General features: G+C 39.3%; 1 protein-coding gene across 2 annotated transcripts in view; it reads right to left on the bottom strand.

Moving 5' to 3' along the window:
- ide (insulin-degrading enzyme) overlaps positions 1-25,546 on the bottom strand; it is a 32,064-nt gene extending 6,518 nt beyond the window's left edge. The window contains exons 1-21 of one of the 2 annotated variants that reach the window (XM_023425864.2): positions 25,394-25,546; positions 23,765-23,949; positions 22,884-23,091; positions 21,401-21,570; positions 20,176-20,298; positions 19,208-19,320; positions 18,804-18,966; positions 18,413-18,505; positions 18,181-18,272; positions 17,746-17,826; positions 17,077-17,180; positions 14,072-14,174; positions 13,840-13,962; positions 13,278-13,360; positions 11,283-11,427; positions 8,178-8,288; positions 7,800-7,920; positions 6,721-6,812; positions 4,727-4,838; positions 1,764-1,931; positions 1,015-1,287 (exon numbers count right to left, since the gene is read on the bottom strand). In XM_023425864.2, the coding sequence (XP_023281632.1) occupies positions 1,015-1,287; positions 1,764-1,931; positions 4,727-4,838; positions 6,721-6,812; positions 7,800-7,920; positions 8,178-8,288; positions 11,283-11,427; positions 13,278-13,360; positions 13,840-13,962; positions 14,072-14,174; positions 17,077-17,180; positions 17,746-17,826; positions 18,181-18,272; positions 18,413-18,505; positions 18,804-18,966; positions 19,208-19,320; positions 20,176-20,298; positions 21,401-21,570; positions 22,884-23,091; positions 23,765-23,949; positions 25,394-25,479 (2,749 nt within the window). In that variant the 5' untranslated portion in view covers positions 25,480-25,546. Of the gene's footprint in view, positions 1-1,014; positions 1,288-1,763; positions 1,932-4,726; positions 4,839-6,720; positions 6,813-7,799; positions 7,921-8,177; positions 8,289-10,280; positions 10,426-11,282; positions 11,428-13,277; positions 13,361-13,839; positions 13,963-14,071; positions 14,175-17,076; positions 17,181-17,745; positions 17,827-18,180; positions 18,273-18,412; positions 18,506-18,803; positions 18,967-19,207; positions 19,321-20,175; positions 20,299-21,400; positions 21,571-22,883; positions 23,092-23,764; positions 23,950-25,393 lie in introns of both variants that reach the window. The other variant, XM_023425865.2, reaches the window with a different exon arrangement.
- Positions 25,547-25,790: the final 244 nt, after the last annotated feature.

The following is a 25,790-nucleotide window of genomic DNA, read 5'->3' as shown; positions in this document are numbered from 1 at the left end:
AAGAGGATCTGGGCTACACATGATATACATTCTAAGCCAACATATTATAGTCTGTGTAAACTTTAAATTAGGCTCTATTGCTCACCTTTGCAGCCAGCAAACAGTTTGATTCATGTCGGTGAGTTTAAAAAATAAACTTGCAGTGTGATTTATCAGATCGATTGCTTGTGGAAACCTCTGATTTCTCTAGCTTGAGCTCATTTCAGGAATCATTTTCTTGATATTCAATTGTGTTTGTCTCCTGGATTTGATTTTGTGATAATGTAGCTTGTGAAAGAAACACTATTCACAAACTCGAATTGTTGAGCACAGCAGAAGAAAATAAATTCACCACTCTGAACAATTCTCAGTCAACAGCCTCTACTGCTGCAAACAGATCATTGGTAAACCTCAGCTTTTTAAAAACCAATCATATCAAACAAAAGTCTTTTTGTACAAAATGTAAAAAAAGGATACTGAATCAAGCGAAGCATTTAACAAACAGCAACTCTATCTCACAGTCAGCCCATGAAGCAGACTGTAAGCTCTGACTGATGATGTGTGCTGTATGTTTTTTTCTGTGCCCTTGGCATTGAGTGTTAGCTGCCCTCACCCTCCTGACTCTCCTCCCTCCCTCCATCACTGCTAGTATCAGTAATCACCACCACGCCCTTGGCAGACTGTCAGTGTTGCCATCACTCAGGGCTTTAGGCAGATTACCAGTGAATCAGGCCCATTACAATCCATTATGGCACTCAGGAGAGTGCTGCAACAGAGAGGTGTGCTACGGCTGCAGATTATTTCAGGCTTTAATCGATCCTAATTTGTGCAGCTCTAAGCAGCATCCCACTCACCTCTGGGACCCACCAAAATATTGATAACTCCCAAGAACTTGTATTTGACTTTGTATGTAACACAAGCTCTTCATGGTGTCTGGTTGGTAGATCAGGACAGGTTTTAAAATATATTTAAATACACTTGGAAAGAAAACATAATCAAGGGTTAGCACTGAAGTGGGCAGCTGGGATGCCTCACCTCTGTCAAAATTATACTGCTGAGAGATGATCTCCCCCCAGTACTTGGCGCACTCAGCGGACAGCTTCTTAGGCTTGTCCAGGCGGCGGATGGCCAGGGCCTGGATGTGTTTCTGGAAGGCTTCCTCGCCCATCTCCTCCACAGCCTTCTCCATGGTGCAGAGGAAAGCCTCCACGCGGCTCTCCAGGTAGTGGGGCGCTTTCTCCGACTGCATGATAAAGCGCAGCCCTTGGACTCCATTAGCCCGCCGGGGCCCGCTGAACACAATGTAGCCTGGGGGACAGAGAGAAGATAGCTCAGTAGGAAGACACATTAGCTTGTAAGGGAAAATCTGCTCTAAGGCCATCTTGCTCTAAACTATTAATTTCACAATCACACACTCATGTTCATGAACTGAGCCTTATAAATGTTTAAAAAAGCATTTTACAAGAAGGGTTTTGTGAAGTGTGTTCGTCACTTCATTTTACCACCGTCTTTGCCTTTAGCTTGATATTAATATTAGGTTTGCCATTATTCTTACGGAACCAAGGCTCAATCCATTCAAATTATTCAAATGATTAAACATCATCACGGTTGACGGTACTTTAGAAACTTCACTTACACAGTCTGTTCTTTAAAGAGCAGCATCTAATTACTAAATGCAACATCATTCTCACTGAAAAATTCATTTTTTCCGGCATCATTATTACTTGAAATCCAGATTGGAAAACAGTGTAAACGTAATGTTCAACGTGATATTTAGGACTCACCCAGCTGCTCTTTGGTTCTCAGTGTGTTGAAGCAGGGCTCAGAGATGATCTGACAAAACAGCTCCAGCAGCATGTTGTCGTGGGTGGTCTGCATATCTGTCTGGTAGTAGATCTCAATGCCACAGTTGTTGTGCACCTCATTTCTCTGCTGGTAAACATACCAGCCTCCTGAGAGGAATAGAGGAATATTTGTTCATTTCACTCTGTATTATAATCATACAATGTAAACACATTGAAAAAACAGACAGACAGAAAACAGAGAAAAAGGCTCAGCTTCTGAAACAAAAAACACCTCCCATTTTATTTCAATTGAAGACTAAAGGAAACAACACAACTGAAGGAGCACAAATGCATTTTTTATCTTGATAAAGACACTGAAGTAGTCAGAAAAATATTTAAGACATTAAATTCAAAATATTTAGTAATTTTTACATGTTTAAAAATACTGAAACATCCTTTTCCCTCAAATCTCTTGCTCCAGTTTTTAAACATAAAACAGGTAGTGGAAGACAGCATCAAATAACATGAGCAATAATTCTTTTCTCTTATGTGTGTGCAGATTTAATTAAGATTATAAAGCATGTGCAAGTTCACAGGATTCTGTCAAACGTGACTCGGTCTTGCTCAGATGAGAGCTGCACTTAGCATGTGATGCCGTGACTGAGCAAAAACAAGCTCAACTAGTTTCAGTCTGAATCCTTCTCATGAACCCAAAATCCACAGTGATCCCTGAACTGAAATGAATTTCACCAGCTTAGCTGTACACCTCTATATAATCCATTCCTCTGTGCATAATCAGGTCTGTCAAAAATGTAATCAATTCTGTGTAAAGTAACTGCAGTGAAGCCTGAGCACTTTGCTTGAGGCGTAGATTGAGTGTAATACACTGAAACAGGAGAGTTCACACAGAGGACAGTAGTGACACTCTCCAGAAAGGCGGAGACATTCTGCTGAAGGCCAACATCGTGCTTTTTTGCTGAGTGGCTTCAAATTGGTCTCCTCTAGCTTTTTATTGTGCTTGATATTTGCTTTCAGAGGAGCCATCCCTTCTGGCATGGGGAGAACCAGACTGCCTTTATGCTCAGCTTTAGCTTATTTGAGTCCAGTGTGATCAAACTCACTTTGAATGGAGGACAAGTTAAGGGTGGGTAATGCCTGTCTCTTATACACATCTCTTAACTTTACTTCAGAAACATAAAAGCAGAACAGATAAAACCCTTGATTAATCAAAGCACTAATGTGAAGCTTAGAAAATTTAAGCTCATATGTCAGAGTGAACTTTGTTTTTTTACAGCACGTTATCAGGCTGTCAGTGTGGCATAAGCATAACAACCATCAAACACTACATGCTGCATAGTAAGAGCTGAAACTGCAACTTACTGCTTTAAACACACAGTATGCAACTTCTGTTGCTAGGGGTCTCTCAATTAAAACAAGAACAAAAGATGGCGTCGGGTGACACTATAAAATAGCGTGGGATCATGGGAGTTGTTGTCTTCACTACCATTGCCCTAAGCTTCTCCTGGTTTGGATTCCTTCATTGTCGTTCAGAAGGTTTTTACCAGGAGCCAAATTATCCAGAGGTCTCCTCCTCTCCAAATCAAACAGACCAGGTGATTATAACCGTTAAAAACACTGAATAAAGCAGTTTAACATTTATAGTCAATGTTTCACCGACGCTGTACAGCGGACATGATACATCCAGGAAAGGTTGGGAGCTGAGACTGCAGCTAACCTTTGTTTTGATTGGTTCATAAGTTATCAGAGATACAGACATTCAGGAGGTTTTTCCGGCAGCCAAATTATCTACAGAGGTGTCCCCCTCTCCTTAACAAATGGACCAGGGGATTAAAACCAGTATAAATCAAATAAAGCAGTTCCACTTAAAAAGGAAAAAAATCAGTGATTCGCCAACATTGTTTGGCAGACACAGGACATCTGCGTGGCTAGGTGCTTCACTGCCTAACATTTTTTCTCTGATAATTTAAGATCCAGACATCTGATTACTAAAATCCTTTATCTGGTTAAAATATATAGTTGAAACGACCAAGGTGTAAAAGGTGTATGTGGCTTAAAACTGGATAAAGGTCCATTTTGAGCTTCTGGCAGGCAGGCAACGACAACTCCAACCCATGTACATAGGGGATATGATGTTGTTGACAGGCAACTAAATGATACGGCGTTTTACCATATTATTAAAACTGTCATATAACTAATTGCCCCATCAATCTATTTTAAATTTAAATTACAGATGTCAATATGTTGTTTCTTTGCTACAGCAACAGACAACACTAAGAAGTGTAGTTGTTTTCTAGTGTTGTCATGTTATTAAAAAGCCTGTCGATCAGTTCATGGTGCTTTACCAAAGATTAATGAATAAATGGCCACAGATTTATGTGAACTCTCTGACTCTCTAAAGCTCTCAGCTCAGAGTCATAACGCGTTTCCTGGGCGAACTGTCAGCCAGTCGGTCATTTCATAAGCTAATTTTGCATCTACATCCTTTACGTCCTTCTCTTGTGCTCCTGCTCTGTGTCCGACTGGCAGCCTGGAGCCAAGCCTGGAAAATCCCTCGGTGAAACACAGGATGTCTCCAGGTGGCCCTGTGCTGCACTGCTTTTCCTCTCCACGTCACTCAATTTTCCTAATGTAATGAAAGGCAGCACAGGTGCTTTGCGTGTCTGTGTTCATCCTTGAACTGCTAAGGGGAGGGTGTGTATGTATTTCGCCCAGTGACGTCCATTTCCACCCAGTGACTGTTATGTTCCTCCAAGGGAAATTAATTTAATCAAGTCTTTACAAAACACACGGCAGCCTCACTGATGACGAGAGCAGGAGCGCTGGATAAGAACCTTTCTGCGTGATCACTGTGGAGACAGGCATGACTGGTGGATGATGGTTAAGAGTGCTTAACTGGTGTGTGTGTGTGTGTGTGTGTGTGTGTGGGAGAGCACAGGACCTACCATCTGGAACCTGCACCTCTCTGTAGCGAATCAGTTGGCTCGGGAGGAGGGGCTTCGTGTGAGCGTGCTCAATGAGCGTGTCCTCCACCATTTGCATCATGCCAAGAGCAGACTGGAGAGATTACAGGGAGGGTGGGAAAAAAAAACATTTTAGTCCACAAAAACCTAAGTAACAGTGTTTTTAAGGAAAATTCTCTTAAACAAAAATCATGTACTACTGAGCTCTAATGTTTAACTTGTAATTTACTTTTCTGCTCTGCACAGTTTCCTTTAATCTGGCTCCCGGTTTAGTTAGTAGTAAGTTTTCTATGTACATTCCCCAGAATTGCTTCTGACGTTCCCCAACAGGCTGCATTAAGCTGTGGGTTCCACATGACCAGAAAGAACTTTGCTTGACATTGGACCTTTCCCACTTGTACAGTAAATGAATGGTACACGTAGGTATTGTATTTCTCTCAACCTACACCTAGAAACTCTGAGGTTTGTTTGATATTCAGTGGGTATTTTCCCCCTTCATTCAGATAGTTAAATTTTATTTGCAGGAATTGCAATGCATTGTCTACCCAAGCTTCTAACACAAAGGAGGTGAATGTTATTTCATTTGCAGCATCACAAAATTCTGTTTGAGCAGGTCCCCAGCCGTGGATACTCTTGGAGAAAACTGAAAATAGTGAGTTAAGTGGGTTTTCCTGAGCAGACATCTCAGCATCAGATATAATCACACAACCTCTTAGTAACCTAAATAACCAAAATAATAATTTCCCTTTTTAACGCCAAGTGGTTTTGGTTTTGTCTGAGCCTTTAAAATCCAGGATTCCACCAAGGTCAATATATTGTATGAAAAAGTTGGGGTTGTAGAACAAAGTTAGATGAGAAGTTTTTGTCCCCGTTTTGCCACCAAACAACAAGAAAGTAATTAAAGCTACATCCCTAGTAACTTTTTCAATCAATGTTTGAGGTGACCTTTCCCTACCCTCTAATTGGCCTGCTTTATGAAAATGAAAAATTCCTCATGTATCACACAGCCTCATAACAGGACTGCCTGACTCCTTAGTCGGTTCTTCTCTGGTGTTACAGGAGCAGCTCAATGACAACAAAATGGATCATTGCTCCCACTGTTGAATCTAAGTCTCTCTCCACCAGACTGTGACGCTGTCATCATTACAAGATGTAAGGCGGTTGCTGTGGCAGCTGGGACCTTGTTTAATGTGTGACTTGTTTGCTAAATCTTGTAATAATTTATTGACAATAATCCTCTGTGATACTATTGGAAGGCCAGTTAAAAAGGCTGAGGGTGACTGGAATGTTTCTTTAGAATAAGAATGTGCGTTTTATATTCACTGAAAAAAAAGACATACACATAAAGTGACGAGAAAAAAAAATTGGAAATACCTGATTTTCTGCATTAACTGGCCATAAAATATGATCTGACCTTAAGTCATTAGTATAAACTAACACAATGTTCTTAAGCTTATATCACACAAACAATTATAATCTTTCATGTTTAAAGGAAAATGTGTCACAACATCCCAGTATAAATGAAGCATTGTGGTGCTGCAGAGATGCCCATAAAATCATATTCTTCAGATGTAAAGGATCATGTTTGTTTGGTATAGACCCCAGCAAAAAAAATCATACTTTTTATATTTTTTTCAGTGAAAATGAAATGTGACTCATATCTCAAATGCAATATCTGTCAAAATCATCACAATATAATTCCATGAGCACATCATTCAGCCCAATTCCTAATTGTAACTTAGACGAAGATGTGACCATATTTATACAAAATGCAGGTAATTCCAAAGCGTTCCCGTACTTTTACTTGCACTGTATGTTACAAACCTCAAAGCTTTGATATGATATCCACCAAGGCAAAGGGGTAACAAAATTCAAATTGCCTCAGCTGGCAGTTTAAAAAAAAAAAAAAAAAAAAAAAAAAAAAAAAAAAAAAAGAAGAAGAAAAAAAAAAAGAAAAAGACAGACACCAAACAAACCTCCTTGGTGATGTTGCCATGGAGAAGAGCTTCAATATGTAACCGTGACAATAGCTGAGGTATGAAGGCCTTGAGGCGTGGGAGAGTTACATCTGGAATACAGATCACAGACAACAGCCATCAATCAAAGAGCAATTTCCCAAGACTGAATCAGTAAAAACCACAGAATAAGTGCTGTGTGCAGCAGTTTCACTGTCCTGCAATCCCATCACAGACAAGACAAAAGGTGGTCACATGTTAGATTATGATGCAAACATGGTCAATCACGCACTTCAACATTCAGTTACACATGCACAAAAATCAAGTGTGTCTCAGTGTGGGCTGGCCAATCTGAATTCAAGCAACGTCTGACCCAGATTCAAGGATGAGCTACAACAGGGATGCACACCAGACACACACAATTTATATAAATGATTGTTTGTCCACAGCAACACACACACACACACACACACACACACACACACACACACACAGAAAAATGTCTCATAGACCCCAGACGAGGGAAGAGGAGAGGGTAAGGACACTGATAAGGGAACAAGCTGTGGTAATTGGAGGCCCTAGTGACTGGGCTACAGGCCTTGACCCTGCAGGTTAATTGAGTCTCATGTGAATCCGAGGATAGTTTGTGTAAGCTCTGTGGTAAAAATATAACAATCTGCCCTTCAGGTTCCAGACGGGCACTGCAGAGAGGAAAGACTGCAGCTAGGGAGGCATCTGCTGGAGAACAGCCTCAGCATTCAAATGAGGATTTAAGGAGGACGACAGAAGAGAAGACAGGAGCTTAGATGAGAGGAGGGAAAGAGCGGCCCAACTTTAAGCCAAACACCTTAAACTTTATCCCGGGATTCAAAGCCTATTCCTTACTACCTTTAAACTAATAAACTCATTCTGCTAACTAGCCATGTATGCCAAGCTTTGTCTGTTCACTTCCAGCCTGAGTAAAGGATTGACTATGCATTTATTCTGCATTTCAGTGAATTCAGTTTGGCCAATAGCAGAAAAAGGGCTAATAAGCACAAGGGCTGGGACTTTGAGACAGAAGTAAAGAGAGAAAGAAGAGATTAAGAGCGGTGTCTCACCATCCAGGGCCTCTCTGAGCTCATCTTTGGTCCAAGCAACCTCAGTCATTAGTAGACGGAGGTAGTACATGGCGTGCTGGTGAGGCTGCTCAGCTCTGAAGTTATTCAAAGACCTCATGTACTGCAGGGAGGGAGAGGAGGAAAAGTCAGTTCAACATTAGCACTTCATGAACCGAAACAGAAAGTCAAAACTATTGTAGAGAGTCAAAACTATTACAGTGGAGCAATAACTACTGTTGCTACGTTACTGTTCATGTGTTGTAAGGAAAAGTAAAGATTTTGAACAGTGTTAAAGTTAATGAATTGAAAGTCATATTTACGATCCATCATGACTCATCATAACCTTGTATTGATGGTGGAACTGCAGTCGGGGCTTACCGCTTCCTTGATAATGTCGAAGCGCTTCTCATCTATCTCAAAGGTGGCCATTTTTTCAATGATCTTCTTCAGCAGGATGTGCTGTTTGTCACTGTAACCTTTAACAGACAGCTGCAGCAGACGGTGATAGAGGACAGGTGGTGCATTATCAACAAACAGAAAGATAAACTGAATCATCAGACAGATTATACTGTGGTTTTGATTATTGATTTGAAAGTTTAGACTTACTTATTAATAATGTGTGGCTAAGTACTGTAATTGCTGGCTGACCAAATGCTTGTCAAGAAAATCCCATCACTCTCCATCTTATGATCACCACCGCTACAGTACATATAACAAAATATGTAACGGCAGGTCAATGCTAGCCTAAAATGTCCCAGTAAATTTAGACCATAAATTTGGAGGAATATAAATAATAAGAGATTCCTATCAATCACTAGTGCTGTCAGTGTATACTCATGCTCCAATTCAATAGTGTGTACATATCATAAATATCCTTTATGTTTGTCTTTTTATTTTACATTATATTATTTGGTTGGTCATAAACATGACGATAAAAAAAAAAAACAACTGATCAACTATATTAGGAAGCATTACTTCCTCATTTCTGGCAGTTCAAACCGATTTAACTGAATCTTTCAGGAAGACAGAACAGACCTTAGTGGTTGATGATGAGGTTTCTCATTCAAATGTGTTTTTTAAAAACGGAAAAGAAAAGTTATTTAAAGCCTCCACTTTGCAATGTCATCCGCACCTTATGGTCCTTCATGATTCAGCAAAACCTGCAGCTACATGGCTGTGCTCTCAGACTCATCTCATTCCTTGCCTCTCCCTGTCGCTAAGTCCCTGTGGTGACACCTGTTAAAAGTAATCTCTCCTAACATCATTAACCTTGACAAAAGGCCAGCCAGCCACACCAGTACTGCTGACTCAAATCAATTACACATGGCTACCATCGCACAGCCACACAGACAGTGTGTAGAATAGCAGTTTATAAGGACACGCCACAAACCATGACTTTACTGGTGAGAGGCAGCTAATGAAAGCAGGTTAATGGGTCATATGACAAAAGGTGTAGTGTGTTAGTGCGGAAGTTAGAAAGCTTGAAGGAACAGAAAACCACCACTGCAAATCTTTTTCTGTCATGGGTAGGTTGTTACTTTGCTATGCAGCATTAAATCCCTGACACACAAACAGCTGAACAAACTGCTGTATTCATGAATTGGGGGAAACAAAGAGATGCCTGATTGAGCAAGTCGCTCCTCACTATGTGCATCAAACCTCCTGGATACAGATTTACTTCCATCGTCCTTTCTGCACTTGCATCAGCAGAAATGTGACTATAAATGTTTCAGAGAATCTGCATCGTTTGGCTTTATTCCTTGTGTCTTGCAACAGAGATGATTATTCATACGCTACCTGTATGACACTAACACAATAAAAGTGAGAGAATGGCAGCCAAAGGACCAAAAAATAATTATACGGAGTAGGTAAAATTGTGCCATCTAGTATTTCTCCGTCTCTTCTCTGCTGCATTTTCACTGGCTGAATATATCACCCAGAATGAATGTTGGAAGTGAATCTGTAATATCAGCCACTTATACGTCCTTGACTGAACCAGACAAGGCTCAGTGTACACTGCAAGTCTGCACAAAGTTTAAAATGCCATGGGGGCTAAAATGAAACACCATCATATTAATGATTCTCAAAATTAATTCAAATTAATTAAACAAATTGGTTTCAAAAACACTAATCTTAGAAATGGAAAAGTCTTGTGACAACTCTTAATTTAAGTTGTCAAGGCAATTAAAAAAAAAAGAAAAAAGAAAAAAAAGGTATAATTCTTGTAGGTAAATGCCAATATAATAGCCAATGACATTTCCAGAGCTGTATTAAGCCATCCTACAGTTAAGTAACATATTAAGTTGCTGGGGAACACAGTAGCAAGCAGAGATTCTAGTAAATCCCTCAGGTTAGACAAACAACACACAGCACTTCACATAATCAGTGTAGAAGCCAAGCCACTTCCACTCTGTCAAAGCCTCAGAGTGGACCCTTCCCTGGCACCCCCACTTCCCTCCAGAATTCAAACGGCTTACTTACGAGGATGGCATTCATCCCTGAGGCTACGCCATACACCAGCCCGGCCAGGCGGGCTGCATATGTATACTCTTTTAAATCATCCTTCAGTAACCTGAGTAACAAGTAGGTCATGTTGCAGTGCAGGGGATCTGCATATAGGTAGCGACTAATGGGGAAAGGGAAAAAAAAGAACAAACAAAAACAAAAACAAATGACGTTTGTTGGGAATGAGGAGTTGTCAAAAACAAAAACAAAAAAACAAAACAAAAAAAAAACAAAAAACAAAAACAAGACAATGCAAGTACGAGAAGAATGATAATAAGAGTATGTATATGCAGCCTTGTGACCAACTTTCTGTCCAGCAAGACTGGCTAAAACTATTCTACGGAAGACTAATGCTACCACTATTTTCACATCAACCTGTAAATTACAAATTCACTGTTGCTGCGACCACCGCTTCACCTTATGTTGAACTACAGGTGTGCCGTTAAACCTCTTACATCTAAAAGAGACATGACAACGATCTGTTAGCCTGAGAACTTGAGGAAATAAACACTTCCTCTGTAGTTATAAGGGTTTGGCGGAAAATGGGTGAACAAAGAGGGAATCAGGATCAATGAAGAATGAAGAGCAAGATGCAGACAGAACAGAGGCTGGACTGGGACCAGCCAGGTCTAGGTCAGAAGGTTTTAGGAAGTAGTTTACACTTTTTTTTCCTTTTTTTTTTTTTTTTAAAAGATGCACAGGTGGGATTAACAGCATGGGATAAGTCTCAAATTGTCAATTACATTGGTAATACACAGAATGATAGTAGTTTGCTAAAAATACATAAATGTTTTTTTTCCATTAATTGTATCATCATGTGTGGTAACACCCTCCAATCTGACCAAAGAGATGGCTAAAAACCTGTCAACCCAGGCCTGACTGAGCCACAGTGGCCCAGTCTGAGGATGATAAAGGGTGCGGGGACGTAAGGTCTGGGATGTGGCGTGTGGGCGATGGGGAGGCTTTTTGAATACTTACATACATCCCATAGACGGTATTTTGGAGGTCATAGTTCAAGCCAGCTAGCTCGGCTGCATATGCATACTCGTTGAGGGAGTCCTTGAGGAGCTCCAGATATAAATATGCCATGTTACAATGCAATGGGTCCACATACGCAAACGGGCTGTAGAGGAAATGGCAGTGGTCAAACAAAGCACATAAATGAAGTGTAGTGATATTGTTCTCTACACTTTCTCACAGTATGAGCGGAAGATACTACGAGTACAGTACATGACTCTACAAATTGACAAATTAGATTAATTACAGATATTACAGTTATTCAATACGCACAGAATGTTCGGTTCGGTATCCAGTTTGTTACATGATGTCGCAAACCCAATAATTACAGTCTAATAGACTAATACTGTCTAATTATAGTCACACCCAGAAGGGTTTATTGTTTCAGTTGCTGAATATTGGCTAAACCAAGATAATACAGACTATTGCATATTGTGCGTTTGGAGGCATTATGGCCTCCTAGTGAATTATAGCAAAACTGGACAAGGAAGCCGGTCCAAGTTTTCCTTTTGAATTATTTTGAAAATGGAAATATTCCTCTACTAGAGCTGAGAATTTCCCGAAGTCCTGCAATTAGTCTTAGCCTGCCTTAATTAAGCATAACCAAGTGGTCGCAGTTTGGAGATTTGCTTTACTCCTACTTTGGTGTCTTAATCTAAGAGATGACAGCCACAATCTTATCTGATCTCATTTGATATGCGAGTGGAGTTGTAAAGTGAAAGGGATAGATCAAGTTATTTGATGTGGGGTTGTTGAGGTACTTATCCATAGTGTATTACCTGCAGTAGATTCAGGTTAGTGAATCTACTGCACTAACCTGCCGTAGATTCAGGTTAGTGCGCTGCCAGTTTGGAGTACCAGCACAGAAGCTGAGCAGCAGAACAAACAGCAGAAAAAATGTTTTAGCCACCTGAAAACAAGCACACCTAAAAAAGCAATGTCAACTTAAGTGCTTGTGCCAATGGACGATGATATCGACGATCATTAGAACAATCGCCGATTGCTCATGCCTATGCCAAGACAATATTGTATTTGTTTTCCCATTAATGTAGTAACTTATTTGTAGTCTTAAATTAATATAAAATTTAATTTGACTTTCCACAGTTTCACGTATATAACCAAGCTTGCAACAGGCGAACAAATACACACACTCCGATCAGCTGAACGTAATGAAATGCTGCTTGTTGTGTGTAGGAGCTGAGCCGTGAGTTAAGAGCGGAGATTGACAGACAGAACACTTCATTTTGTTCGGTTTCTCAGTCAATGAGAGAGACGCATTATTTTAAGGTTATTAATTAAATGTAGCGTAATGGTTTACTGCTTTATCTTGCTGTTAAACAGCCCTTTATGACTCGAACAGCTGATCTGCAGCGTAATACATTGCACTGCGTAGGTGTACTTATGTGTAGGAATGCAGGAGTTCAATGGTTTTCTGCTGTCTCCTTCCACAGCAGTACACTGCTCCGCTTCTGTGCTGGTGCTCCTGCCCGCTTCTCCAAACTGGCAGAACATTAACCTTAGTCTAACTGCAGGCAACACACTGACTCATGCAGCCCCTTGTATCTTGTCAAATAACCAGAACTATCACTTTAAGCTTTGGTTAATGAAAAATCAACACTTCCTTCAACACCTTTAAAGCATTCAAATCTATTTTTATTGTAGAGCAGCTACCGGAGTAATTGGCACGATCACTTATAAATGATAAAAACTCATCTGCATGTTTATATTTTTCTGGACGCTTCACTTTCACTTCACTGCCGATTACTTTCAAAATATTGTGTAAAATGGTTGGTTTTGGTGCTGTATTAGTAATAGTACTTTTAGCTATTGTTTGTTATGCAGAAATAATAACTAATGAGAGCTCCACAGCTAAAAGGCTGAAAGATTTTTTACTTGGTACAACCTGGATGCCCAAAATTTCACATGAAGTACACAGGTCCATAATTATTTACACACCTGAAGAACTCGAAGTTCAGGCATGCTTTGGGCAGAAAGAACTTGTCATCCTGCTTGAACCACACCTTGCTCATGGCAGTGTCCTAGAAGAAATAACCACACACACACAGTTGTCATTTTCATATTCATTAAAAGTTCATGTGAAAAGATAATTTGTTTCATGTGTCCCTGAAAATGCAAGCAAACTTTAGCTACACACCACAAAGTGAAAGTGTGCCTTTGCTTATTCACAAAAATTTAACAAAGGTACTTTGGTATAAACAGATTAGAACATGGTATTAGCAATAAAGCGATAAAAGAAAAAAGGCACAGTGGGTCTTATATCAGTCTTCCCTTCACAGGATGGAATATGAACACTGTTAGCTCAGCTTACATCCTCTGATCTTGACACAATGCCAACAACTGTACTGCACATTTTATGTCTCAATCACAAAACAATACTTTATTACCATATGAAAGCATAACAGATTTTTAACAGCATGCAGTTGAGCAAGGACTGTGCCTTTAGGTAATGAAGAGGTACAATACTTTGATGATAGTGCAGCACAGCTAAAACACTCACCTTGATTAAAGTGGGGACTGATGGAGGGTCTTTCTCCAGAGGGTAGATCTCGAAGTTGGTGGGGATGAACTCATTTTTCATTGGTAATTTGAACTTGCCATTGAGGTCTGCATTTGCCCATTTCTGAAAGACAGGCATACAATCAGCCAGCAGTGTCTCACAGCTAAGCAGAAAAACAGTCGCCGAGTGCTGTGTCTGATTTGATTAGAGTGCTATGACTGCAGTTAATTACCTCCATGGACTCTTCAGAGATGGCTTCCTGTTTGTACTGCGTGCCATACCATTCTTCTGTCTTGTCTGTTTGCCCTTCAAATGACTTTGACACCACTGCAACTCTGGAAAAAGAAGAACGAGAAAACCAGTTCACATTATATGGATAGAAATACCTCTCTGTCAGAGCTGATTAGATATTGTCCATCTGTGACCACTCCACCATATAAGATCCAAATACTTTTCTATTAGTACTCTCTTTGGATCATGTTCGAGGTAGTAGAGATCCATTGCCAGTCTTGCTGGATGGAAATATCGCAACATTCCATATTATGGAATATCCGCCCAAGCCTAGTTAGCTGTACTAGCACCAGCAGCCATCTTACCTTGCAGGTTACCGTCCACATTCCTGTGCTGAATATGGTTAAGCATCGTCCCGGTTATATGCCAGTTTATTCTGCCACAGGCTACATTCAATCATATGTTCCTTTTCTAGATCAAAATGACACTCGCAGTTCCTCGAATGGCCACTTGAGTCTGGCTCCAAACGTGAGTCAATCCCAAGACACTCCCATGTTTAAATGCCCCACTTAACAGCAGAAATAAACATGTTTACAGCCTGGTACAAAAAAACAGGTTTCTGTAGCTAATTTCTCCATTCATGATAGCACCAATTTAAATGTTATTAAGGCATAAATTACATGTTCATGTATGTTATGCATAATTGAGGGTGTGAAAGGTTTTTGTTTTTTTTTACATATATAAAATTGAAAATGTAATATTAACTTTTATAAATGATTCATTCCAACTAGGCGGAAGTTACATGACGTTGCCATCAGGAACTGCCAAGATGGCGACAGTGGAGCAGCTCACTCTGAGCTTCAAAATCTCTCTTCATAAACCTTTGGGTGATGTAACAGTCGCTACATCCATCTTTATTTACAATCTATGGTTTTTCTGAGATGTCATCTGTCCCACTTTGTACCTGCTTGTTTACAACATCCAGGCTTTAGCGCAGGGGAAAGAGAGCTGCCGTCTGCTTGGGCTGTAGCCCCAGCTAGTGGCATGCAGCTGCATAACATTTTAGATGCCACAGTTTAACGGCATTGCACATATTAAAACAATTATTAGTTTAACTGACTAGTATTTCTGGGTCCAACTAGTGAAGGTAGCAATATTTAATTGTTTAGTCCATTCCACACATCCCTAATTTCAAGTGCATGTTTCACTGGTACCTAAAAATATTTATTCAATCAAAAATAGCAACAGTAGACCCCTAGTTGCTACAAGGAATTAATGTGTATTATCAACAAGTGTGATTATAGTTTCTAGCACTCTAATAATACAAGCTAACTTGCTGCAGGAATGAGATTGAAACATGATTGAAGACTTTCAAGGTAAAAAACAAAAAACACCTTAAAGCACTTGGCTATCGATAAGAAAAAAAGCATAAATATGAGTGAAGACTGTTTTGAATTCTAAGTAGTGCTGGCAAAACCCCAAGGTTAAATATCCACTTCAGTAAAAGGAAGAGACTGGCATGAAAACCTGCAGGGTCAGCCAATGAGTGCATGCAATCTCCTCCCTGTTAAGCATTAAGGAAAATACTAGTCACACATCTGCACTTTGCTTGACACAACAGTGGCATCTCTTAAAATGATTTAGTGTTAAAGGTACACTTGGTGAGACTTTTACACAAGACTCAAAGCTGGGCTAAAAAGGCTCGGCTACAGCCACAAAATATGCACATCCTCTTATTTTCTGACATCTTGTGACAATGGAGGTTATAAATTGAAAATGAAGTCAAAAAAGCAAAGAAATTAGTCTTTTAAAAAGGGTCAGTCCCTAAAAAATGGCTCAACTATTCAGCATCTCCACAAAGGACAAGGTCCAAAAAGTCAATTTACAGTTGCAAATAATGATCATTTTTTTATAAACAATTAATTTGCCAGTTATATAAAAAAAAAAAAAACTATCTTGAGTCTCTTATAAACCAAGTTGATACATTTAAATTGCTTGTTTTATCCGATCAGCAGGTTATAAACATAAAGAAATTTTGTTTAAAAAAAAAAAAAAAATCACAGAAAACAAACAAACACACCTATCGTCATATCCGAGAACCTGTAACCAGAACATTTTAGGCATTTTTGCTAAAAATATCAATTATCAAAATTTTTGCTGAGATTATTATTATTATTATTATTATGATGAAATGGTTTGTCAATTGCTTTACTGATTGTTTCAGCTCTAGTGGTAGTAGTTTATTGGCATCATGCTGGACAACCACTTACTTTTTATGTCCAAAACAGTTACTTCTGCCAATATATCAATTTGGTCTTAAATAACATAAGACATGTATAATAAGTCAGTAAAAGGTATTTCATAATGGCCAAACTATTTATGTAACATCTTAAGTAAAAATGACAATAGCAATATTTCCAATTCATTAAAACTTGAAAATCTATTCCGACGCACTCTCCAGCTCCTAATATGAAAAACTAGACCTTTTTTGAGGCTGCAGGAATAATTAAATCTAGGAAGTTGTCTCCAGGCAGAAAATTGAAAAGCCGTTTCATCTAAATACCAAAGTAGACCAACAGCACTTTGTCAGAGCTGGCAAGCAACAAAAATCATTAGCATCTGTAAGCACAGTTAACAGTTATAAAAAGGTACAGCCGACCTCCTGAGGGACTTTTTTGTGTTAGGCACAAACATTATTGCATGTAAAGGCTTGTAGTGCATCTATTGATTGATTTTACATATAGAACATTATTTACAATAATTCACATTGATCACTTCAGTTACTGTCTGAAGCCTCACTTACTGTAGTGGTGTTTTCACAACACTTTAAGTGTTAATGTACACTAAGACTGACCATGTGTTACTATGCAGGCGGAGTCTGCTGTGATATTAGCCCTGTACACATTTCTATACACATAATACCCTTGTAATACTTGGGAATATGAATAAACAACATCAGCCTCAGTTTTTCTGTACACGACTAGACACTGATGTTCTCACACTGACCTGACATGTTCTGGTCTCAGCTTATCCAGCACCATCTCGATCAGATCTGGTCTAAAGTCCTCCAAAAGGTACTCTGCTGCCAGAACCTCTTCAAGAGGGTAGTACTGAAACAGAGCAGAAAGCTGATAGCATTGTGCTGCTAAAGGTGTAAAGATTAACTGTAAAACATTTGTGGAAAAGACTCACAAATCCTGAATTTTTCTAAGGCTTCAACTGCCCCTAGAGGGGACTGACAATGAAACAGTATGATTGTTAAAGCTCTTATCTTTTTGCTGCATAGATCTCAAATTCATAATTTAACACCTGAAAGGAGCCTTCATACTATTAGGAGAATGAGGTTTATAAGAAATGCACACCACACTTCACTGTGTTTGTGTATGCATGTAGGTGCTTCCTTGCCACTTGTTGCAGATGAGGAAGAAAAAACATAATTTGCACTGCCAAACCAGGTGAAAGAAAATTTGTGCAGTAGTGACTATTAGATACTTAATCAATGAGCCTTGCTGCGACAATCATGGAAGAATTGTTAATAAATAAATAAAAGCCTAATTCTGACTGTGCCACAGGAACAGCAGCACCAGACAGCCCGATGACGACAGCAGGTACAGATGCAATGAGCTGCATTGCGTCTCCATGGAAACAACCTTTGCAGATGGAGAGGAAACCTACATGTAGTAAACCGGCCACTTTGGAAGTGTAGCCACGGGGTCTCTCCTTGTCCTTGAACCTGAAGGCCACTTTGTTTAAATCCTACAGGAGAGACAGAGATGGAGGCTGTAACAGGTGAAGTCTCAACACAACAATAGTGACTTACAATTGAAATTTAGAAACAAGATTCTAGACAGGGAAACTGCACAGAAAGATATATATATATATATATATATATATTTTTTTTTTTTTAACACTGTAGTATAAAAATTAACACTTCCCAGCTTGGTTTGACATGGCTTCATTTAGCAAATAAGAGGAGGAATATAGCTGAGAGGTTTGAATTCTTCAGCCACTGCTGCGCTATTACTTTTTCCACTAAGCAAAAATAAGTGGGTCAAGATCGTCCTGCCACTCAGTCTGAAATGCTGTCGCTGAATAGACAACAGTAATTACCTTGCACTCCTCAAACACCCACTCCTGCGGCCCCTCAGTTCGCAGTTTCTGGATATATTGGAACATGTGGAAAATGATGTCCTCAACGTGCACTGCATTGACACAAAAATCACACCTCAATTAATCTGTCACCCACACACATGCAATAACCACACTTGCAAATGATTATAACTACATGTCAAAAACATTTGAAAAAGCTGAATGAACATGTGGAGTCGCTTGTACTACTTACAGAGGCCCTCCTCAGTCAGATCCACATTGATGATAAAGAACATGAATCCTCTGGCTCCTTCTTTCTGCCCTCCAACAAGTGTGTTCACCCAGCCTAAAAACATCATTTTAGTCATGACTAAATTTTTCTTTTTCATTTTATGATGGAAAATTGGATAATCCACTTGGAAAACTGAAAATTATTCTGAATTAGAAAAGTTTCAAGTGGCAGGTAATGACTTAACGCTGGTTTGGGTTTTTTGAAATTATTTTAAAACTCCAAAGTACATATTCCCATTTTTGTTGTTGCACTTTGTCTTTTTTAATGAAGAATATATAATTACGACCTATCACAATTCCTAAATGCTCCAAACACATTTGTCATTATCTTGCAGCTCTACTTTATGTTCTACCTTTAGATTTTAGCTCAGACAACAAACTTCCAGGTCCTTCATGGCCAATCAGATGTCCCAGATAATGCCCTGGGTTAGACTTGTAGTACTTCTGTAGGTCCGGGATGGGGAAGGTCACATACAGGTTCCTGATGTCTTTGATAGGCACCACTTTGTAGAATTGCTGTGACAGAACACAAAGAACATTAAAATCCAGCTGCTTAGAAAAAGCTACCAACATGTTATTAAAAAAATAATAAGTAAACAACAAAACAGAATTTGGTAACTGATAATAAAGGAATTTATTGTGGCACTACAAAATGCAAACAATTTCCACAGCACTGAAAATGTCTAATTAATCATATCTGGCCTTACATTACCACTCTAAAGAATAAAAACTATGGGGAAATAGGTAAGCGGCTCACTCTGAGGTGTTCTTCCTGGAAGGGGTGCTCAGGGAATTCTGGGATAGGCACATTCTTGTTCTCCACTTCTCCAAAAAGGTTAACCACCATGGAAGTCAACTCATCCAATGATTCTGTAGGTAATAAAAGGAGAAAAAAAACATGTAGGTAAACCATTTTGACTTGACATGTTTGACTGTAGTCTTCCACTAAATCGTAAGCCAAATAACCTAAAACAAATCAACTAAACATGTTCACCATTAAAAACAAATTCCAGTATGCTCACAGCTGTTTCATGCCCATGACTGTTTTTTACCAATAAGGCACAAAGCTGACAAGACATTCAGCAGCTGAGTAACTCAGAACCACTTGGAGTGATTAATAATGGTACAATGCTCTTGTAATCACTTCTGTCTAACGGTGTCACTTACAATTCAGATAATGAGTTGTGTGGTACAAAATGTGACATTTCTTCTAGGATGACACAAACTGGTGACATTTCATAACTTGCTCTGCATTGGAAGAATGAAAAACACTGCCCACAAGGGGGTTGATTTTATGGTATATGACCTATGAGTGGCATACTAACACCAGAGTATATAACAACCAGTCATTCTGAGATGTTGGCGTAATTAATGTGATGATCAATAACAATTGAGACCATCTTTGAGAAACATGTCAGATGTTGGATTTATTTTAGCCTTTTTAATATCAGCTTGAGCTTATTGAAAAAATTAGTTGTCATTGTACTAAAACACAAAATATGTTGCCAATGGCAAAACAGGAAGAGGGTGCTGTACTTGCGCCAAAAAGGAAGCAAAGGTTTTAAGACTCTCACAATGACACAGGTTTACAAAAAGGTGCACCAAGACACACCAAGTCAAACTGACTTGCAGTTTTTGTTCCGCTTTGTCGTCTTCAGTGCTGTTAAGGAAGAGTGAGGGTTTTGCTACATTTAAAGGTTACATTTGTGAGACATGAACTCTTACCTCTTCCTAACACACACAGTCCCATGAGGTTAGAAGAGTAATATGTAGAGTGAAATGTCAGGAGCTCTTGACGGATGTCAACCCCATCTTTGGATGGTCTGGTTTCAAGAGTCAATTTGTTACCTGTAAGAGAAATAAATCAGACCAATGGATATATCAGTGTGTGAAGATTTGTACAATTGTAATGGTCAATCTTTGCCAGTCTATTGATAAAAGATCAAATTCTTTAGGTTCATCTTAATTTTCCAACTGCAATAATCAATAGTTTCAATAAATAAGATTCAAAAATATGAGCAGTGTGTTGACAGATCATAACAGTGCACTATGGGACTAGACAGACAATGATGAACAGGGTCAAAAAAAATGAATATTCCCGTTTTTAGAACATGAAGGAATCAGCCAGAGAAACATCAGCATGGTCTTCTTGAGAATTGCATTAACTCAGAGTAAAAAAAAACACTGAGTTGTGATCAGGCTTCACAATGTCTTAAGAAAGCCTGTCAGGTACATGAACAAGCTGCACGCCTGCCAACCTTATTTCAAAAACAGCTGCAGCCAACATGCAGCATCTCTGAAGCAAATCAAGCGCCAGTGGTTGAGACTTTTTAAGACACAGAACAAAGCATCAACCTGGAGAAGACTATGTTAGTCTGCTGAGAGCACATGATTTTCAGGCCTGTCTGATCCTCTTCTATTCTTAACTGGAATTACTGTTATATAATTCAAGACTGCCATCAGGTGGTTATTCTGAGCTTGGAGCTACTCCAGGTCCATGTCACTCTAATCTGACAATTCAGTGAAACACAGATGCTAAGAGTTTTTCCTGCAACAGTTAAATGTCAGCTGAGTGAATCTGAATAGTTATTGTTAAGAGGCATAAAAAGCGCATCAAAATTTCACAGAGCAAAATATTTTTGCCCCAGCTGCTTTAGAAAATCATGTCCATGTGCTTTGCAAATTCATATGATGCCTAATATGTTCAACATTCATCGTAATGAGTTCATTAATAACCTGAATAACCAAAGTTAATAATAAATCTCTCTCTCCACCAAAACACCTGTCTTAAAAAAAAAAAAAACACAACAGTGGTATCAATATGTACTCCTTATTTTCAAATATTATACAACTATAGTGTTTTATTAGTGTTTAAATACTGGATGAGCAGAAAGTCACAGTGAATAACACGGTCATGTTAATGCTGGTGTAAACACTGAAGAGTTTCTACCTGTTCCAAATTTACTGAAGGGGTGGTTGGGGTTGCCAGTGGCCTTCTCCAACTGAAACAGCCTCCAGGCATCATTCATAAGGTTCTTCTCATGCTCCGAGTCCACAGCATTCACCTCGCGGTCCTTACAGCTCTCATCAAACAGTGGGCACAAAAAGAACTGGGCAAATCTACAGAGATTGTAAAATGAAAACATTAAACAGAACAGTTATGTATGTACGTAGAATCACCATTTAGATGTACAATAATAGAATTCAGAGCTTTGTAATTTTAATCACATTAAGATTTAGACTTTGAGAGACAGCCTAATACTGTTCAAGGTTAAATTAAGGTCGTTGGTGTGTACAGTAGAATCATTTCAAGACACAAAACGACATGAAGCAGTGAGGAAAATCCATTTGCATGAGGGTCAAATATGAGCAACTGCCGTGCAAATAAGGAAACGATAGCAACACACACATTTGAATGTTTTTACATTTACACCCCAGGTCAGTTTTTCTGTAGATGTGAAGATTTATGCAACAGACAGCAACAACCCACATCTAAAATCCTTGTTGCAGCTCACTAAAAATCTACTTCTGTAACAGCTGGTTGTTCAAAACAATAAACAGCTCTTGCAAAACAATCACACCATGACCTGTGTTTTGAAATGTGATCATATTATGGAGGCATTTGCTCTTGTCATTCTTAGTACAATACACCCTCAAAAACTCAGTCTCTAAGCCTACAATAAAATGGTGAGTCTAGAAAAAATGTTGCTCTTTGATTACAAATACGCAAATATGTTAATTGTCTTATTGGTGTGAAATAAACACATATAGTATAGAATGGATATGGTTAAAATAATGGGGCCAGCTAATGACACATATGATCCTTTCGGACACGAAGGTCTTCTATTTTCTAAGAGGCAACATCATCAATATTTCAGCGTACTGTGCGCTGTCCTTTCCCACCACTAAAGTCCAGATGGCCTTCACAATTCACTGGCACTGGGGAACAATTAGCCCTTGCCACAGAAACAGGTGCTTGGTAGACTATCATTCATTTATAAGTAGGTAAGCTTATCCCTATAGGTTAAATTCTGACACGGCCCGACTGTCCTCTCCAAACCACCACAGTTGACACGTGAGCAGAGCCCCCTGCTGTGGACATCAGTCTCACCCTGTGCTGGGGTTTCTGGTTTAAAGGGGGGTAGGAACTGTGCTGATGGTTACAAAATAGAGCATAATGAAACTGGGTCTTGTAACCAAAGACTAACAAACAATGACCTTGGCAGTATACTGATAACTAAACAACCACTTAGGTAAACAGATGCCGTACAGGGGTCCCAAACACAAGTGACTATGGCTGAATTAAGTACAAAAATTAATTAATAAAAAAACAATACAGGACACACCTAAGATATACTGTACATGTGATGTACCTATGAGGCCAGATTACTTTAAGTACAGGTCAAAATCCCATTAAAAGAACAGGAAATTACCTATCTAGCGCTCCTTGCAAGTGCTCATGGGATACATCAAAGTAGTAGTTGGTATGCTCTCCACTGGTGAAGGCATTGGAGCTGCCGGCATGCTCGCTGAGGAACTGGCTGTACTCATTCTCCTTTGGATACTTCTTTGTTCCCAGGAACAGCATGTGCTCACAAAAGTGCGCCAGGCCCGAGATATTCCCTGGGTCCGATAATGAACCTGTGAATTTAAGAAAACATGGCCACAGAAAATAGATCGTTCAAGCTGTAACTCTTTCCTCATTACAGTTCTCAGACACAATATTTTCCAAGTTGGTTGGCCAGAAATCACAGATGTGTAATGGCACAAAAGTGGCTTCATTCATATGCACAGAGAATTACACTGTTAGTTGTTATTTAAGCAATCGTTTTATTCATCACAGTAAAACTGTACCTTAATCGTATCATGTTAAATAATGAAAAGTATGCAATGTAAGTTTCTACTATGCAAGGCATGGTCAGAATATTCAAATGCTGAACAACTCACCTGAGTCAGAGTTCAAGGGTCTAAAAAACTTGGTAGTGTTATTTAGTATTTGTTTAATCATCATTTACTGCTCCTACAGTAAAGCAACAATAGTCTGAGAGGAGTTACAACATTTTCATAGTGTTGTAAATGAGAGACCAGGTAAGTAGACAGCAATACTATATTTACAGGTTTATTCATGGCAACAGGAATAGTAGATATCGAAGTTGCTTATCCTAAGCACATGATAAGAGTTTGGGCAGCACTGACGTTACTCTGCGAAATCTGCAAAGGACAAAAATACTCACATATTTCCCTGTATGGAGGAAAGCCACATGAAAACAATACACGACAACCTGGCAAGACAATACAGATGAAAGCCCCTTACCTATGTGGACATCCAAAGCAGCTGAGGATTTGTCTGTTGTTGGGTCACTGATGAGCATGGCCTTAAGGCCATTGGTAAACGCTAGGCCCCTGTAAACCCGTTTGTCCTCGGGAGAGCGAATTATGTCACTAACCACCCTCTTCACAGCCGGGTCGGTCATTCTGAGTGGCAAGGATGACACCAGCCTGCAGTGATGGGAATCAAATGTACAGTCAAATTTTTTGTGCAGCTAGTCGTGTTCATGTTCATATTCTGATGTAACCCGACATGGTGGCTAAGGGAGAGTTCAGCACTGAGCATCTCTTTTAGATAAGGCACAACATGCTTTAGTGACAAAAATCATAAGTGACATTTGTATATATTACTGAAGCGTACATGACTAACAAATACTGAGTTAATACACACACTCATTTGGCAATTTATTAAGATCCACCAGATAAAACTAATACAGCCTTCCTGCTACAAATCCTAACTTCATGAAGGTTAGGGTTTGTGTTGTTCTACAGAGGTGCTGATTCAAGCTTATGGTCAATTAGGATTTGTATTGCAATTGAAGGACAGGTGTTTCTCTTATTTAGTCCCCCCACTTTATATCAGTGAATGTAATCTAAATATGAAACACTTTTGTGTTCAAAAGCACCACAAACTAAAACCTTCAAAATGATAACACAGTTGAATAAGCACATCTCTGAAATAATTTCAACAAAAACTGAACATTGAAACCTTCATGGCGGTATAATTTATTGCAGGGATAGTATATTAGACTCCATTAGCTCCAGCTAGGTGTACGTAATAATTATATATATATATATATTCATGCTACGTTCGGGCCAGGACTGAGGTCAACTGTGACTTCCAAGGATTTAACATATGGCACAATTAGGTCAACGAGACATTCACTCAAGACTCGACAGAAATGAAATGCAGCTGATAACATCACTTATGTTGGCGATTTAATGGTCGATGTCGTCCATCTGACATTAAACTGCTTATTTAGATGTGCAAACGCAACGTCATTGTAAGCAACAGTTCTGAAATATTACCAATTAACCCGTAAAAATCACGAGTTGGTATAGCCATTTTTGACTAAGCACTTTTATGTAGAAAAATGCACTTAAATAAGGAAGTTGGTGAGACGTACCTCCAAAAAGGAAATTCACAATTTAGTTATTAGTAAGTTGATTAAAAACATGCATACAGGTGCTTCTCCGCGAGTATCGCAGGGATTAGCTATCGTAACTCGCTAGCTACAGTACGTAAATTAACCCCACTCACGGATGGGAAACTAGCGTTAGCTTGCTAAATTAGCAGCTTAAGCTCCGGAAAAGTTAACAACCATTCAAGTGTCAGTCGGATTGGCTTGTTTAGTTCCGTGTCAACGTTTAATTCACCACCGTTATGAAGTATACTATTATTCAGCAATCGTACAGATGCTCCCCACATAAACCGTTTTAGCTAACACCTTATGTAGCAACAAAGCTAACAGTTCCAATATAGCCGGTCAACAAACCGGCTTCAACGGCCCGAGCTGCTAACGTTAGTTCGGCAGCTAGCTAACTTGCCGTTTGGCGTGAAAATAGTTTAGTTACTTTTAACTAAAGGTTACGGCATTTGCCTGACAACACTTACCTAAAATCTTGGTTAAGATGGAAACCGGTACCTGCTGACTGGAGATATCTGGTATACTGGGCAGTTCGGTTAATGCACTTAAACATACTTTGCACCCATGGAAAACAAACCTTGGCTTTTACAGCGCCATCTTAGAATAGACACAAGTAATCAAACGTGGAACAGGGCGTAATTTACCATGGCAGGTTATCAATTCTGCAATGAATTCCACGACTGACTCGTGTAATCACGACGACGTCTATCAATTAGACATATACCAGAAGTTGAACCGATTAGCACATGGGAAATTACCAAGCTTATTTCAAAAAATTGCGTTGTGTCATTGATTCTGATATTGATTAGGTAGCCTGTCTGTGGATTACAGTTTACGTTCAGCGTATCAGATCGTGTTGCAAAC

Source organism: Seriola lalandi, unplaced genomic scaffold (assembly GCF_002814215.2).
Source record: "Seriola lalandi dorsalis isolate HSWRI2012SDOR001 ecotype SW California unplaced genomic scaffold, Sedor1 jcf7180002054795, whole genome shotgun sequence".
NCBI lineage: Eukaryota > Metazoa > Chordata > Actinopteri > Carangiformes > Carangidae > Seriola > Seriola lalandi.
This window is presented reverse-complemented; position numbering and strand designations above follow the sequence as displayed.